The sequence below is a fragment of the Lithobates pipiens genome, unplaced genomic scaffold (assembly GCF_037356315.1).
Source record: "Lithobates pipiens isolate NorthernLeopardFrog02 unplaced genomic scaffold, aLitPip1_a1.2 Scaffold_18, whole genome shotgun sequence".
NCBI lineage: Eukaryota > Metazoa > Chordata > Amphibia > Anura > Ranidae > Lithobates > Lithobates pipiens.
This window is the reverse complement of record NW_027507758.1, coordinates 433388497-433404282: the sequence shown is the minus strand read 5'-3', so window position 1 is coordinate 433404282 and position 15786 is coordinate 433388497. Positions and strand designations below refer to the sequence as shown.

Here is a 15786-nt window from a genome sequence, read left to right as displayed (position 1 = left end):
CAGCATAAGGCGGAGCAGGTTGGGGGGGTAAAAACTCAAAAAATTGGTTGCTTTTTTTTTTTTAAACCTCTCCCAAACACAAGCACAAATAGGTATTAGTCTGAAATGCTGTCAACATGCAGGCACATCTGTTTCCAAAGAACAAATACTAAATTCTGTTAAGAATTTGGCACTTCTTACTGGGCGCCTGAGGTAGAAAGAAGCAACAACTTCCAGATAAGTATTTATTTCCATGTAGGAGTGTATCTCAGGGGTACACTGAATGCTGAAGAGATATGTAGTAACCTCTGGGCTTGGACTAATGTGCTTGTGGCACTTCAAAGACCAGCAGATAAATACAATATATTTAAACAGTGTCCCCAGAAAGAAAAAAAAAAAAAAAAAAAAGGGGGGTCTGCTTCTATCAGAGACTAAATAGAAAGCCATTTATAAGCTTTGCGGCAGCTTAAAGTGTTACTAAACCCAAAACAGTAAAATCAGTCTGTATATGCAGTAAAGGATGCTCGTTATACTCTCTGTGGAACCTAAGGAATTAATTGTGCGCATGGTGTAAAAAGGCTGTTAGATCCCGTCTTCTCTGAGCCTCCCCTTCTCTCACTGTACCAAAAACCTCTTAGGATAATGGAGCCTTTGGAGTCACGGCACGTGCTCAGTTTGGTGTGTATTGCTAGAAAGTTTTTTTTATTTCCTTGGGAGGGTGCAAGTGATCAGCACAGGGACGATCAGCACTTTTCAGAGAGAATCAGGGGTCCTGCAGCCCCATAGAACACTCAGGAGAATAACCTACTCCTACAACAAGCTTTAAGCAGACACTGACGTCACAAGACTGCTGATGAGAAAAGGTATTTAGCATTTTATATTTACTAAAATTGCATTCCCATTTTGTGTACTGTGGGAGACAAAACATAGAAAGTGCAGGGTCCTGAGTTTAGTAACACTAACATTTCTGTATCATGTATTGAATCCATATATGTTTTGAAAACACAGGTACTATTTCAGATTATAGAATATTTCCATTAAAGCAGAGTTCCACCCAAAAGTGGAACTTGCGCTTACTTGCTCCCCCCGGTGCCACATTTGGAACCTTTCGGGGGGGGGGGGGGGGGATTGGGAACCTGTTATTGGGTCCCCATCCCCACTTCCGGTAGACTGTGCCGTCCCTCAGAAGTTTAGGCCCCCATCGGGCCAATTAGAAAGCACAGCGCGCTTCGCATATGGGCAGTAGGGAACCAAAGCAGTTTCCCTTAGTGGAGATGTTGGCGGAAGCAGCACCCCGACAGCCAATCCGAAAATAGGCTGGGGTGCTGACATTGCAGGCTCCCTGGACAGGCAAGTGTCCTAATATTAAAAGTTAGCAGCTACATTATTTGTAGCTGCTGACTTAAAATTATTTTCCCCCCAGGAAGAACTCCTCTTTAAATTGCAACTTTAAATCAGAACTAAACGCTTTTTCTTTGGCAGCCAATGAAGCTTCCATCTTGGGCTATTTGCGCTGAAGTTGTCATTGCTGCACATGTGATCAACTGACACTAGCTACTTGATAGTTCAGGTGACAATGGACATAAGCAACCTAGCTATTTTGACAGCTATCATCCGAAGTGTGCCATGGAAGTATTTTGGGAAACAGTTACATTTGTGGGTTTAGTTCCCCCTTTAAGATGGTTGATCAAGGCATTTTGAGATCTTGTTTGCCAAAACCTGTTCTGTCTACTTCATAAAACACAGAACAACAAACTTAAAGGTGTATGATGTGTCTTTGTACCATTTAAACCTCACCTACAATGTCTGAAAGTTAGGAGATATGCCTGATCAAAGTTTGGAGATATTTAAAATTGTAATTCAACCTTTGCAGTCAAATTTAAGAAACCCCAACTATGTTAACATTCACACAGCATTAAAAAAAAAAAAAAAAACAACACTTCTTACCTTTCTGGTTGTTACTTTGAAGCAAAATAGACCTAGAACTCTACAGGCAACTTATATAGTTCAGAAAAGCTTGCAATTTGAAATTGGGGGGTGAATTTTAGGGACACACAACATACCACCCAAGCTAGGTTGGATTGTTCAGCAAGTAAAATAGGTAGGCAGCTATGTTTAAATATTTAAATTATGGTAAGGTGCGTGAATGGGAGCATTTAACAAATATAACGTAGGTGTTTTGCCAGTTTGGCTGCAAAAATGAAATACATCATCAACACTATTTAAAGCATGTTGTAAGGCAGTTGCTTTAAACCCTCAAATAGGTTACTTATGTTAGTTTCTAAATGTAAAAGATTCTGCTGCTGTGATGTATAGCAAGACAGCGAGTAGAAGTGAACGTATAATGTATATTACAACTGCAAACCTACAGCAAGCAGTGGAAAGATTGAGAAATTAAGTCTCCCTCAAGACAGTACAAAATATGTCTTTGAAGCGTAGCTCCTTAAAGTATCAAGATTAGAAACCCTAAAGCTTTCAGTAATGTCACTTTCTCATGGATAAGTAAAATCTTAAATACTGAACTCCTTTAACAATAAAATGTGTTGGTAAAAAGCTAGAAGAGATGTTTTTCTTGTAAGATTTGACTCTTCATACAAATGTTCGTTTTGGAAGAGAGATGAAACATACATAACCATTAAATTAAACTTGGACAGCAAAGACAAAAGTTTAACATGACACAGGAGTCTGTTCAAATGGTTCACCAGTGGCCAACCTGTGAGTCCCCGATTCCAGTGACCTATTCTCAGAGCACTGGCTTCTCCATGGGGATTTTCGACACTTCACTCACTGTTGCCAAGACGAAAGCTTCATCTCTATGTACCACTCCACATCACCCAGGCATTGGTAAATGTAGCTGGTTGCTGTATAGTCGGTTGCAAGGGAAAAAAATATAAAGTCAATACACATGTCTAAGACATAAAAAGGTTACATGATTTTTCTTCTGCTTGCTTTACATGTCATAACCACTACTCATGGGGTTTGCCAGATTACTTAATAAAAGATGTCCTGACTTAATATTTAAAGTATAACTTAGATCCAGTAGGCATATGCAATGAAAATAAAGACTATATTAAATCGTTGCTTGAATATCTTCAAGGTCTTCTTTCTATATGACATGCGTGCTGATGCAATGTAAAAAGTATCTCTATTTGCACCAGTGTGTACATACATTAACTGTAAAGCAAGCCAAGTTTATAAAAACAAGACATCTCATTGACTGTACTTAAATTTGTACACACAAAATTTAAATATAAGACTTCAAAATAAAAAATAAAAAAACCACACTGTTGTGGGTACAGGACAGCCATGTATACGACATGCAGTCTTGAACCTGCAGATGAATAGGGGTGCCATTAATTCTTAACGGCACCCCCACACATCAGAAAACCCTGTTTTCGGGTGCATGAAACCGCATGGTGAAAAAACACCATGTGCTTTCTGAGCATCAGCGTTTTAGGAAAAGTGCAGGGACCTTTTCCTTGCGTTTCTGGTAGGTACAGCAGCCTATTCAAATCGCTTCACGTGGGGAGCTCAAGAGTGTGAACCTAGCCTTGTAGTAAAGCTAGGAATGATGGTGATGGATTGGCTTGCCCCATGCTAGGTGTGAAGAAAATTTAGAAGAAAAGAACATTTAATACTTGAGAATTAAGCCCAGTTCTTAGAAGGTACTACCTTCACAACTGTATGATGAACACACACACACACACACATCACATAACTACGTTTTCAATCCGAGTCAATCCTTAGGCTGAATGAGTTGCAATTTGAGACCCTGAAATATGGCTAGCTAACAAAAAATAAAATAAATCCAAAACCAGAGCTGACTTCAAAAACTACAAGTCTCAATAAAATGTAATGTCTGCACTATGATTAATCGTTCAAAGTCATGTAAACTTTAATAGAATTGAAGATAATGGTATTCGCCTTTGAAAATGAATGTGCATCTGGCTCACAAAAAGCATTTCTAGAAATGGTTATACAGCCTTGTTTAATGAACTCATGCACAGAAAACAAATTACAGCTATCTTCTACATGGCTTGATGATCAAGTGTGACTGTCTTTAAAGTGGTTGTAAACCCTTACAGACCACTTTAACCTACAGGTAAGCCTAGCTTAAGGCTTACAGTAGGTGCTTGAAATATCTCCTAGACCTACTTGGTCTAGGAGATATTTGAAAATCGCCACACGGCGATTTCTTCTGCGCATGCACCAGAGTTAGAAAAGTCTGTGCCGTTTCTAGCTCGGGTCATGCCGTGACTGGCGAATGCGCCGGAGTGACATCACGTGACTGGCCAGTCACAGAGCCGGAGTTTGTGGCCCCGGAAGGAAGAGGGGTGAAGAAGGGACACTCGCTAGCAAGGAAGACAGGAAATTGCGGCCTTCTACTGCAGGTAAGTGTCACATAATGGGCTACTATGCGATACATAGTAGCCCATTATGCTTTACCTTTGCAGAGAGACAAAGGGGAAGTAAAACCCACCCAGGTTTACTTCCTCTTTAAAGAAGAATTGTGATTACATGAGAAGGGGGCTTTATTCTGTTAAAACTATATGTAGCCCTTGTGTGCGGTTTAAGCCTTTAAAAGTGGTGAAGTGCAGACAAGTTTCATATCTCTACTGGTCTTTACCAAGAATGCAAACCAGCAATACATTTTCATTTTGTTTTTTAAAAAAAGCTCTAGTATGCAATTGTTTAAACTGAAGTACAACACAAATCTATGAAGCACATCGGAGGTTGGACAGTTTATGAAATGTCACAAAACTAAATTAAAGTCGAACTCCAGGCAAAAAAAAAAATGTTTTTCCTAACAGTGAAGCTGTGCCTGCACAAAGTGTTAAAGGGGCTTGTTTTGTCCAGGGGAGTGGAGTAAGACTTATACGCACATAATACTCTTCTCTACCAGCAAAAAGTCTATAGAGCTTGCTCTGGGCTTGATGACCTCAGGAACAATCCACTGCTCAAAACTGCTAGAGTGTAGGTGCAGGAGCTGCAAGGAGGGCCATGGATCAGGTACAGTATCTCACAAAAGTGAGTACACCCCTCACATTTTTGTAAATATATTATATGTTTTCATGTGACAACACTGAAGAAATTATTCTTTGCTACAATGTAAGGTAGTGAGTGTACAGCTTGTATAAGTGTAAATTTGCTGTCCCATCAAAATAGATTAACATTAATGTCTAAACCGCTGGCAGAAAAAGCAAAAACACCCCTAAGTGAAACTGTCCAAAGTGCCAATATTTTGTGTGGCCCCATTATTTTCCAGCACTGCCTTAACCCTCTTGGGCATCAACCCCCCCGACCCCATCAACCTCTGCAGCACTCATACGTCCATTTCCCAAAGACAACCTCTGGATATGACGCTGAGCATGTGCACTTAACTTCTTTGGTTGACCATGGCAAGGCCTGTTCCGAGTGGAACCTGTCCTGTTAAACCAATGTATGGTCTTGGCCACCGTGCTGAAGCTCAGTTTCAAGGTCTTGGCAATCGTCTTATAGCCTAGGCCATCTTTATGTAGAGCAACACAATTTTTTTTCGGATCCTCGAATGAGGTGCCATGTTGAACTTCCAGTGACCAGTATGAGTGTGAGCGGCAACACCAAATTGAACACACCTACTCCTCATTCACACCTGAGATCTTGTAACACTAACGAGTCACATGACATCGGGGAGGGAAATGGCTAATTGAGGCCAATTTGGACATTTTCACTTAGGGTTGTACTCACTTTTGTTGTCAGCAGTTTAGACATTAATGGCCGTGTGTTGTCAGTAATAGCAAACTTGTAGCGAATTTTACACTGTTTTAACAAGCTGTACAGTCACCACTTTACATTATAGTAAAGTGTCATTTCTTCAGCATTGTTGTCAAATGGAAAGATAATAAAATATTTACAAAAATGTGAGGAGTACTCCCTTTTGTGAGATACTGTAAGTATAACTCTCGTCATCTCTCCGATAGACAAACAAGCAATTCTTGTAATGCAGGCACAGCCCCATTTGAAGGGAAAAAGTTTTTGCTCAGAGATCAGCTTTAAAGGAAATAATTGAACATGCAATACTTCACAGATTACAGAAACATAAAAACCCTCTTGAAAATATATCTGACATGCTCTTTATTTTAATAAAATAAAAAACCCTACTTGTTTTTACTTAAACATTCTACTGTAAAATCAAACCTGAGTCTTGGCTCTTGGCTTGTCTCTAACTTAGAAGTCTGTTAATTAGGCCTGGGGAATCCATACATAGCTAAGTGCTGAAAACAGATTCCAACACAAGATTTTAACGGAAAAATTAAGCATTATATTCAAATGAGATTACGAGAATGTTCGGCACGATGCACAAATATGGGGAGCAAGAAAAAGTCCACAACACAAATCTGTTGTGTAAGCAACGGTTGTAAAAATATATTTCCTCAAGATATCAAAGCTGGAATATTCATAAAAATGGCCTTTTTAGAAATGTTATCACACTGAAATAATTAAACTGTCTTATTTGATATATGTATATAGCCTCTTTAATTCTACAGAGGCTGGAAAAATACTTATTTCTGTTCTTTAGGCACAGATATTGGATGGAGGAATGCAAGATTGTAAAGCTGCTTCTTTGAAAATTATTTGACAAACCAGTAATTGCATTTGCATAACAAAGAAACATACCGTTTTACTCTTAATTGGCGTAAGTGATGAAAAACGTTTATCACATCTCTAATCCTTCTGGGCGCTTCTTCAATTTTGGAAGCGAGATTGATACAAGCCATGGCAACAATCTGAAAAGAAGTCAATGTGATGAGAGTACCATATTTCAACATTTGGTTAGGGAAAAAAAAAGCAAGGAAGCGATGTGGAATGAAAAGCATTGTTAAACTTCTTGAATATATATATTTATTAGTGTTTGCTGCAAAGGTATGAATACTCAAACTCAGAAGCTTATGACACATACAGTAACCCGTTTAACACTTAGGGCCAAGCAACATATGATCCAGTTGCTGGCAACAAGTAGCTAGTGACATGATCACCAAAAAAACTTCTGAAAAAAAATAAATAATAATAATAATAATAATAATACACCCCTTCCATGCATCACTCCCTCAGATGAGCGAGTTGTCACTCCCTAGCTAAACCAATGCAGTGTGCATGGAAGTGACAGTACGCTCATTTAGCCAGTGACGGATAGTCAGATGGAAACGGACAAACTGTATAATGATCCTATCCCTTATGACATGAGCACTACTGTGACATGACATTTTGTTTTACAGTGTGGTGATGCCTAGCAAGATCTGAGAAAAGCAGTAAATATCCATTCTCACCAATTTTTTTCAGTAATGGATGCACAGAAATTAAATATTCAGCATTCACACACTTTTCATAGTTGGCACCCAGGGAAACACAACGCAAACGTGTAGAGCTTGTAAGAGCAAAAGCCAACATATCTACAACAGTGGTTTTGTACAATTCACAAAACACTGTTCTTTAGTACGATTTACATGCAGAGAACCAAAATGTTCATCTGGAAGCACATTCTGAAAAGCTGGAAGTCCATTAAAGCCATATAGCAGAAATGACTGACTTTAAAAGCACTGGTGAGAACAGGTCCCAATATAGGCCCACATGGACCTCTCAAAATAGTAAAATGCAAAAATACCAAATTTAAATACAATTCAGTTACTGGATTTAAGGAATGGTTAAAGTGGGCACTTGGTGCACAATCCTTGACTCCAAAGAAACTCGTCAAGATCTGAAAACTGTCCTTAATGAGGCACAGAGTCTATGGAACCTGAAGTCTTCTGCCCGATTCTGAATGTGCACTTCGGACCTTGGAAAGAACTTTAGCCAGCGTTTCACTTGGACAAAGTAAAAGCTAGCGTTCATGTGTATTTAGGTTTTGCATTGGACATCAGTCTGAAGAATCTTTGGTGTATGTGGAACAAAGTGCTCGATTTTGAGCAGTATATACACAAACCTGTGTTACCTGAACCTAAAGTAAAATGCTTGTGCAGGTGGGATGAGCTCTGGAAAGTTCCTGTGCGCACACAAGAGCTACAAGAAATCTGTAAAACTGAAAATCTTCTGTTCTGAAAGTGTCAATGAAGATAAAGAGTATTTTTCACTCTAACATCACATACTTTTTCAATTGTACTTTTGTAAGGAGTCTGAAGCACATTAAAAGTGCATCTATTAATCATTATGGGAACACTTTTTTATAGTTGTAATGACGAGCAATTTAAACTGCACCACAGCAGAGGCTCTTCAGTTATCTGTTATGGGAATGGAGGACCCCATTTTCTTATCCACCTTTTAAAGAAACACAATCTGCTTCCTGCCAAATTAGCAATTCATCTTGGGGGCTGCAATGATTTTATGTCAACTAAATAATTCATGTTAGGTGTAACTGAAAACGCATTCAATTTATTATAGGTGCACGATGCAATTCTGAATGTCTCTAATTATTTGACTTGAATGGTGAAGCGCAGGTTGACAGCACTATAAAGGGATATTCTCTAGACTTGTTGAATGCACCACATTGGTAAGAACAGAACTGCTGTCTCATCAGGACCAAGTTGGAGGGTGCCCCATATGATTCCTTGCACATCGCAAGAAGGCATCTTCCAAGAGTACATTGTTGGCAATGTGTGGTCTGGGTACTGCGATTGTAAGAATGCTGGGACTCCTACATATGAAAGAACAGTTTTTACCCCTCTAACGATCAATGGAAATGATCCTAGACAGGCAGATAAAACCTGCCTTTGCAGCATAAACCTCCTACGGCAGACTGCTGCCATAGAGACATCAGTCCATTTTACCAAGTGGGTTAACATCTCTTCTGTACAGGCAGTGTCTTGCATTTTACACTTGTTTATGTTAAAATGAGCGCTTAGACGGTTTATTTGGACTAGCTTGGTCCAAACTATTTAAAACGTCAGGAAACCTGGAAAACCGCTTTAAAGGCTAAGAACATATACATTATATATATTTTCTCTTAGGTAAAAAATAAATAAAAATAGTGCACTCTTTCTTCGGGTGCCTGCAGAGCATTGCATCTATGATCAGTAGGTCACATTTGCAATGTCAGACCCCTGCAGAATCTCAGTATAGCTGTCTGTCCATATCTCACGTATTGGCAGACAATTACTGGATAGCAGGAAGATCAATGAACCAAGATCATTTGGGAAGTTCAAGCCATCTGCCACAGTGGAAGATGGTACTTTTAGTACATTCATTCACAGAACTCTGACAGCAGGTGAAGGGAGAAGATCCCCACTGTCACAGCAGGAGATCGGAGGGATGCAGACAGGTGCTTTTTGGTAACATGTTACATCCTAACTACAGGTGTAACATGTTACCAAAGGGGAACTTAACTTTTAATGTGAACATGCACATTTGCCTAGAGGGCGGGGGGAAGAGAAGGATAGCTTCACTGATGCTGGAAATTAGTCGGTGCTCTTCTGGTGCTGAAAATTGTTCCAGCTCTCGAAAAACTTGTGCGCAGGGGCAGCCAAAGCAGGTGGTAAAATGCATGCGGTTGCCACGCAGTGGGCTGGCATTTTGAGGGTTAAAGGGCAAGGAGGCGACATATTGCCTCCTTGCGGTGTGTCAAACACTCTCTGAAAAGGGATCCACCGCATATCACCATTTAGAGGGGCTGCACTTGTCAAGCCCACAATGTCATTTCTTCTTCCCTTATCCATTCAAAAAAAATACCCTGTATTCTTTTCACAGAATAAAAGTCATTGTGAGAATGGACAAGGCGAGATCCTGCTATATACCTGGCACTCTTCTCCCCTTGTCCATTTACAAAAAGCCTTGTAATTAAAGAACAGAATACAAGGCTTTCTTTGGGTCTACAAGGAGCGAGAGAGAAAAGTGGGGTGGGCACAGCGAGATCCTGCTATTTTGTCTCAGAAGGACTCGAGACAGAACTGTCAGTCATATTCGTCTGCCGCAATATCGCAGTCCTGATAAAAATCTCATATCTCCGTCATTACTAGTGAAAAAAATAAAAATAAAAACACATGCCAGTAATCTTTTCTTATTTTGTAGACGCTATAACTTTCGCACAAACCAATCAATATACGCTTATTGCGATTTTCATTTACAAAATACGTAGAAGAATACATATCAGCCTACACAGAGGAAAAATGTGTTTTTTGTTTTAAAAATGGGGTTATTACAAAGAGTGTTTATTTTTTCAAAATTGTCGCTCTTGTTTATAGCGGGGAAAAAAAAAAACGCAGAGGCGATCAAATACCACCAAAAGAAATCTCTATTTGTGGGGAAAAAAAGAACGGCAATTTTGTTTGGGTACAGCATTGCACGGCTGCGCAATTGTCAGTTAAAGTGACGCAGCGCCATATCGCAAAAAATGGCCTGGCAGCAGCCAAATCTTCCGGGGCTGAAGTGGTTTAAGTAGGCACCTTGGGACATCAAACGGTTCAAAACACTGCAAAATCATTTAATGAAATCGCCTTCAGCTACCTTGTCTTTTCCTGAATCTCATTTACAGTCTAAAATATCTTCCCTTTTAAAGCGATTTTAGCTTTGGGAAAAGGCAGAAGTCGCAGGGTACCAAACCTAGGCTGTAGGGGGGGGGAGAGAGAGAGAGAGAGAGAGAGAGAGAGAGAGAGGACTGAGTCACCTGGATGATTTGAAGTTTCGCCAAAAACCTCTGCACTAAACGTGATGCATGGATGGGTAAATTGTGATTAAGCTGCCAATTGCCGGCTGCCCATAGCCATTGCCGTTTTTGCATCACTCAATTACTGAACATCATTAAACTCATTCATGCTGCTGGCTCACACACACAGCCCATGTTACAAAACAGAATGTTGATTCTTGTGTGCTCTCTGGGACCTTGTCATTCACAGACTGTGTGTGATACAGGCTGCAGCAAGACTGACAGCTAGTGATACAAAAGAGTGCATCTCTGTGTGCTCTGATTTATTCAGAGACTTACAGTCTTGCTGGCTCACACAGCTAATCATGTTATAGCTCATTTTACAAATCAGGAGCTGGGACTGAGCTCATCCTGGAAAAGGAGGCACACTGACCAAGTGGCGCTCCCCCCAAAACTAAACAAAATTCAGCAGCTACACTTACCTGTCTTGGTAAGTCCTTCCAGCGATGTTGGCACCCCAGCCAATATTTCCATTGGCTCTCGGGTTCTGCTGTGGCCTTGTGGCTTCACAGCCAGTTCCCAACTGTGCATAGTGCTCTCTTAATGGCCCAGAGGGGGCCGAATTTCTGAATGATCTTGCCCTTGAAAGTGAGGAAGGGTACCTGTCAAAAACACTAGAATAGAAAAGGGGGGGATGTGGACCACACTGACGCTATTCCACAGGTCAGGGTCTAGGAAGGGAGTACCGACTCACCCAGTATTGGGTGGAGTTCACCAATGGGACCTGGGCATAAACAGTTACCGCCCCTCCCCAATAAGGTGCCAAACGTGGCACCGGCGGAAGGAGAGAGCAGAGGCAGATAAGCGGATCCACTTTTGGGTGAACGCCACTTTAATTCAATCAGATTCACTTTCATGATTCGATTCTTTCAGACTCTGTAGCGAGTGGATTTACCAATTCGAATCAGTGACTCAGTAGCCAAGCCTGGTGCTTACAATGATCAGCTTTCATTTACGTCAAACTTTTATCCCAAGAAGAAACAAAACTCTTACTGCAACTTTTTTTGCACGTTTCTCCCACACGACAAATGGAGTCTTCGCCAAAAGGCTTGTGAACAATGGCAAAATGTGCCAGGAAAACACATCAACCCGCATAGGTGTGACCCAAGCATACAGGAGGTGTGTTCCTGGTCTGATCACCAGGTAAAACCACAGGTAGAAAAAAGAAAATGAATGCAGCCACTGCACTGATTGTTTGCGATTAACGCTTTAATACCTCATGTGCCCTCTTCCAGCAATCTAGGACGTGCACGCACCTTTGTCGCTGCGTCACGGGTGACTTCCCGTAGTCTTCTGCGTCCAGCGCCTGCGATGATGTAACTGCTGTGCTGGAGTTACATCGGCTCAGTAGAACCCTCTACCACCCAACATATAGATATAAATATATATTTTTATGTTTGGAGGGGCTTAGTGAATCCCTGAATGAAGTGTAAACACATACATGGGATTAGATCTGAACAGTCTCTTGTGAGAGAAGGACACACTATAGACCCCCCTGACATCCCCCCCATCACCAGGCATGGCTCACCTCAAAGCTGTGCTTCACGAAGGACTTGGAGTAGAAGAAGCGCTGAAATAACACCTGACCAGTCGCCATGGCCACCTGAGGGAGAGACAAGAAAATGGGAGGAAGATGAGAGGCCGCCGCCATCTTAGGAGCCCCCGGCCCAGACGGCGCTCCGCCCGGTGCAGTAGGCCCGGCACCCACAACACCCGCCACACCCTTCCCTCACCTGCGGCATACGGAGCAGGATCCCGGCAGCCTGGATGAGCTCACAGCCCAGCACACGCAGGTCCGTCTCCGAGCTCAGGTCTAGGCCGTCCAGCATAGACGGAGTCGGTGACAGGCGCTCCTCCGGAACGATGGAGTTGTCAATGGTGAGGTAGACTTGTGAGTAGAGCCGGTCCCCGATCAGGATGCCCTCGTTAGGCCGCTGCGGAGCCGCAGGAGCGGAGAGGTAGGGTAAGGCCGCCATCGCGCTCTACCACAAACGTAACTGCAACGAACAACTGGCCGCCTCTCACTGGTCTTCTCCCAGGATCCTCCTGCCTGCGTCATTGTGGCCGCTGCTGCCCCCTGCTGGGGCTCGGAAACGGCGCGGCCGCCTTCTCGGCCTATTTACTGTACTGTACACCGCCTACAGGAGCTCCTTGGAATCGCCGAACCCGCTACACCAGTGCTGGCCACGTGCGTCCCCTCATAGTCCCCCCATAGTCCTCACATGGCCGACTTATCAGAACTAGGCTAGGCCAGTCATACCAACCTGCAAAACTCATCTCAGGGAGGGCAGCTCTGTGCCGACAACCCACCCCCCCCACATTTATAATAAAATAATACTTTAAAAGATAATGTGCCACACTCAGCAACAAAGCACCCTCACTGTGTGCCCATCTGCAGCCTAATCAGTGCCAACAATGCACCCTCACTGTGCCCATCTGCAGCCTAATCAGTGCCAACAATGCACCCTCACTATGCCCCTTTGTGGCCTCATCAGTGCCAACAAACAATGCAGCCTCGCTGTGCCCATTTGCGGCCTCAGTGCCAACAATGCAGCCTAGTCAATGCTCATCAATGTAGCCTCACTGAGCCATCAGTGCAGCCTCACTGTGTCCATCTGCAGACTCATTAGTGTCAACAATGCAGCCTCACTGTGCCCATCTGCAGACTCATTAGTGTCAACAATGCAACCTCACTGTGCCAACAAAGCAGCCTCACTGTGCCCATCTGTATCCTCATCAGTGCCCACCTGCAGCCTCACTGTGCCCATCTGTATCCTCATCAGTGCCCATCTGCAACCTCACTGTGCCAACAATGCAGCCTCACTGCACCCATCTGTATCCTCATCAGTGCCCACCTGCAGGTTCACTGTGCTCATCTGTTCAGCAGCCTCACTGTGTCAACAATGCAATCTCACTGTGCCCAGGGCCCTTTTTAAGGGAGGGCAAAAGGGGAAGCTGCCCTGGGCCCTGTCATTGTTATGGGGCCCAAAGCAGCTGCCTCATATTTTCCAACTATCCCAGTTTAAATGACCTTGCCCCTAGTGTGAAGTGCTGCCACTAATGCTGCCCAGCTCTGCCCTATTGTTGTGTACAGATGACTCACCAGCAGACCCATGTTTACATGTAAATTACTGGCATTCATATGTATATCATGCCCCGCTGAGGTAATATCCACAGTAATCTTTAGTAACCAATCAACAAGCAGAAATCATGTGCTGTAACCTCTAGCAACATATCAGTGAGCAGTAATGTGAGCTGTAACCTCTAGCAACCAGTCAGTGAGCGGTAATGATACACTGTAACCTCTGCCAACCAAGCACAATAGCTGCCTGATCTTATTCAGTAAACTGATTTTGAGCCTAGCTGCTATTTATTGTATGTCTCAGAGTAGGTATAGTGCGAAACTGCATGGATGGGGGGGGGGGAGGGGAGTTTTGCCCAGGGTCCAATCAGTATTAAAGACAGCCCTGATTTTGCCCATCTGTATCCTCATCAGTGCTCATCTGCAGCCTCACTAAGCCCACCTGGATCCTCATCAGTGCCCATCTGCAGCCCCACTGGGCCCATCTGTATCCTCACCAGTGCCAACAATGCAGCCTCACTGTGCCCATATGTATCCTCATCAGTGCTCATCTGTAGCCTCACTGTGCCCATCTGTATCCTTATCTTTGCCCATCTGCAGCCTCACTGTGCCCATCTCTATCCTCATCAGTGCCCATCTGCAGCCTCACTGTGCCCATCTGTATCCTCATCAGTGCCCACCTGCAGCCTCGGTAGTACCTTGATTACACACAGCGGGTGTCTCCCCCTGTGTCATGCAGCTACAATCTTAATTGTTTGGTGGTCATCCACTGTAACAAAGCCCCACCTCCTCATCGATGAGAGACAGTGAACTGAACACTGATACAATGCTGGGAATTTTAATCAGTGTTCCGTCTATCATGGATGGCCACCAAAAAATTAAGACTGCACCTGCATGACACAGCGAGAGACACCCGCTATTTTTGAATACCCCAGACTGAGTGGCAGTGCAGGTTCAGCCGGGAGATCGTGGCACTTTCGCGGCTGTGTCCCTGAGCTCATCATCAAATGCGGGAGTATCCCACGAGTTGCGGGAGACTTGAGATGTCTGCTAAGCTGTGCATGGCAACTTAAGTTTGTTTGGATAAACTCTGCAAATGATTGCTTGTCATTCACAACACCTCCAGTTTTGATAAATCTCCCTCAAAATAAACTCCTTGAACTAAAGGTATAACTTGAACCTTCAGGGCCCGATACAAAAAACCATGAAGGGTCCCCCTGATCTTACCCCGTAACCTTTATGATGGTCCAGCAGCAGCAGCAGGACCCTTTCATGTGTTCTGCAGCGGGCGCCAACCTTTCCCAAAAAAGTTTCAGGGACACCTTTTTTTTGTTATGTGCTCTGTCAACCATTTTAGGCAGAGAACGTTTCAACATAGGGTTGCCATCTCATCCCTTTAAAACCCAAACACACATGAATTACACAGGTTCTGAGGCTAAATTAATGCAGATAGGGAGTTTAATTACCACCTTATTCAGCCACAGAACCTGTGTAACTAATATGTGTTCGGTTTTAAAGGGATGAGGTGGCAACCCTATATCAACACCTTATAGCTGGCCATATGCATGTACAGAGCGTGACCTCTCGGGAGGTGGGCCTTAATGCTGAGAGGCCACATATATGCTTACGGAAATGTAAAAAAACTGTGCCAAGAGTGCGCACCCGGCACAGTTACCAGTAGGCAACGAAAAGCTCCCGATTGCTACTTTCCAACCATGTGACAGCCAATCACAGCAGTCACATGACTGAAATCTCTGCCGCCGTCTCCTGGCATCTAAAACCTCTTAAAGGCACGTCCCTGTACCCACTTGCACATCTCTGCTCCTCCAACAACCCCACAGCACACCTCCACAGAATATCTCTTTAACCCCCCAACACACACAGCAATGTGCTTCAGGTATCTTGGTTAACCCATAGCCACTCTCCTCTCCTGCACATATTGATCGGCAGCTCTGTAGTTCTCTGCATCTCCCTCTGCCCCTCAAGCCAGCAGTTCAATATGTAGTGGGGAGGAGGGGGTGATCAGAAGCTCTGCGGTGCATGTGGCATCTCT

The 15786-nt window shown here is 43.2% G+C and overlaps 1 protein-coding gene across 3 annotated transcripts in view; it reads right to left on the bottom strand.

The window, feature by feature from the left end:
• Positions 1-12723, bottom strand: part of CCNL1 (cyclin L1) — a 37062-nt gene extending 24339 nt beyond the window's left edge. For 2 of the 3 annotated variants that reach the window (XR_013276869.1, XR_013276870.1), the window contains exons 1-3: positions 12385-12723; positions 12180-12254; positions 6637-6746 (exon numbers count right to left, since the gene is read on the bottom strand). Coding sequence is in view for 1 of the 3 variants with exons in the window: in XM_077488099.1 (XP_077344225.1) it covers positions 6637-6746; positions 12180-12254; positions 12385-12627 (428 nt within the window). In the remaining 2 variants the exon portion in view is untranslated. The remainder of the gene's footprint in view (positions 1-6636; positions 6747-12179; positions 12255-12384) is intronic. The other variant, XM_077488099.1, reaches the window with a different exon arrangement.
• Between the last annotated feature and the right edge of the window lie 3063 nt (positions 12724-15786).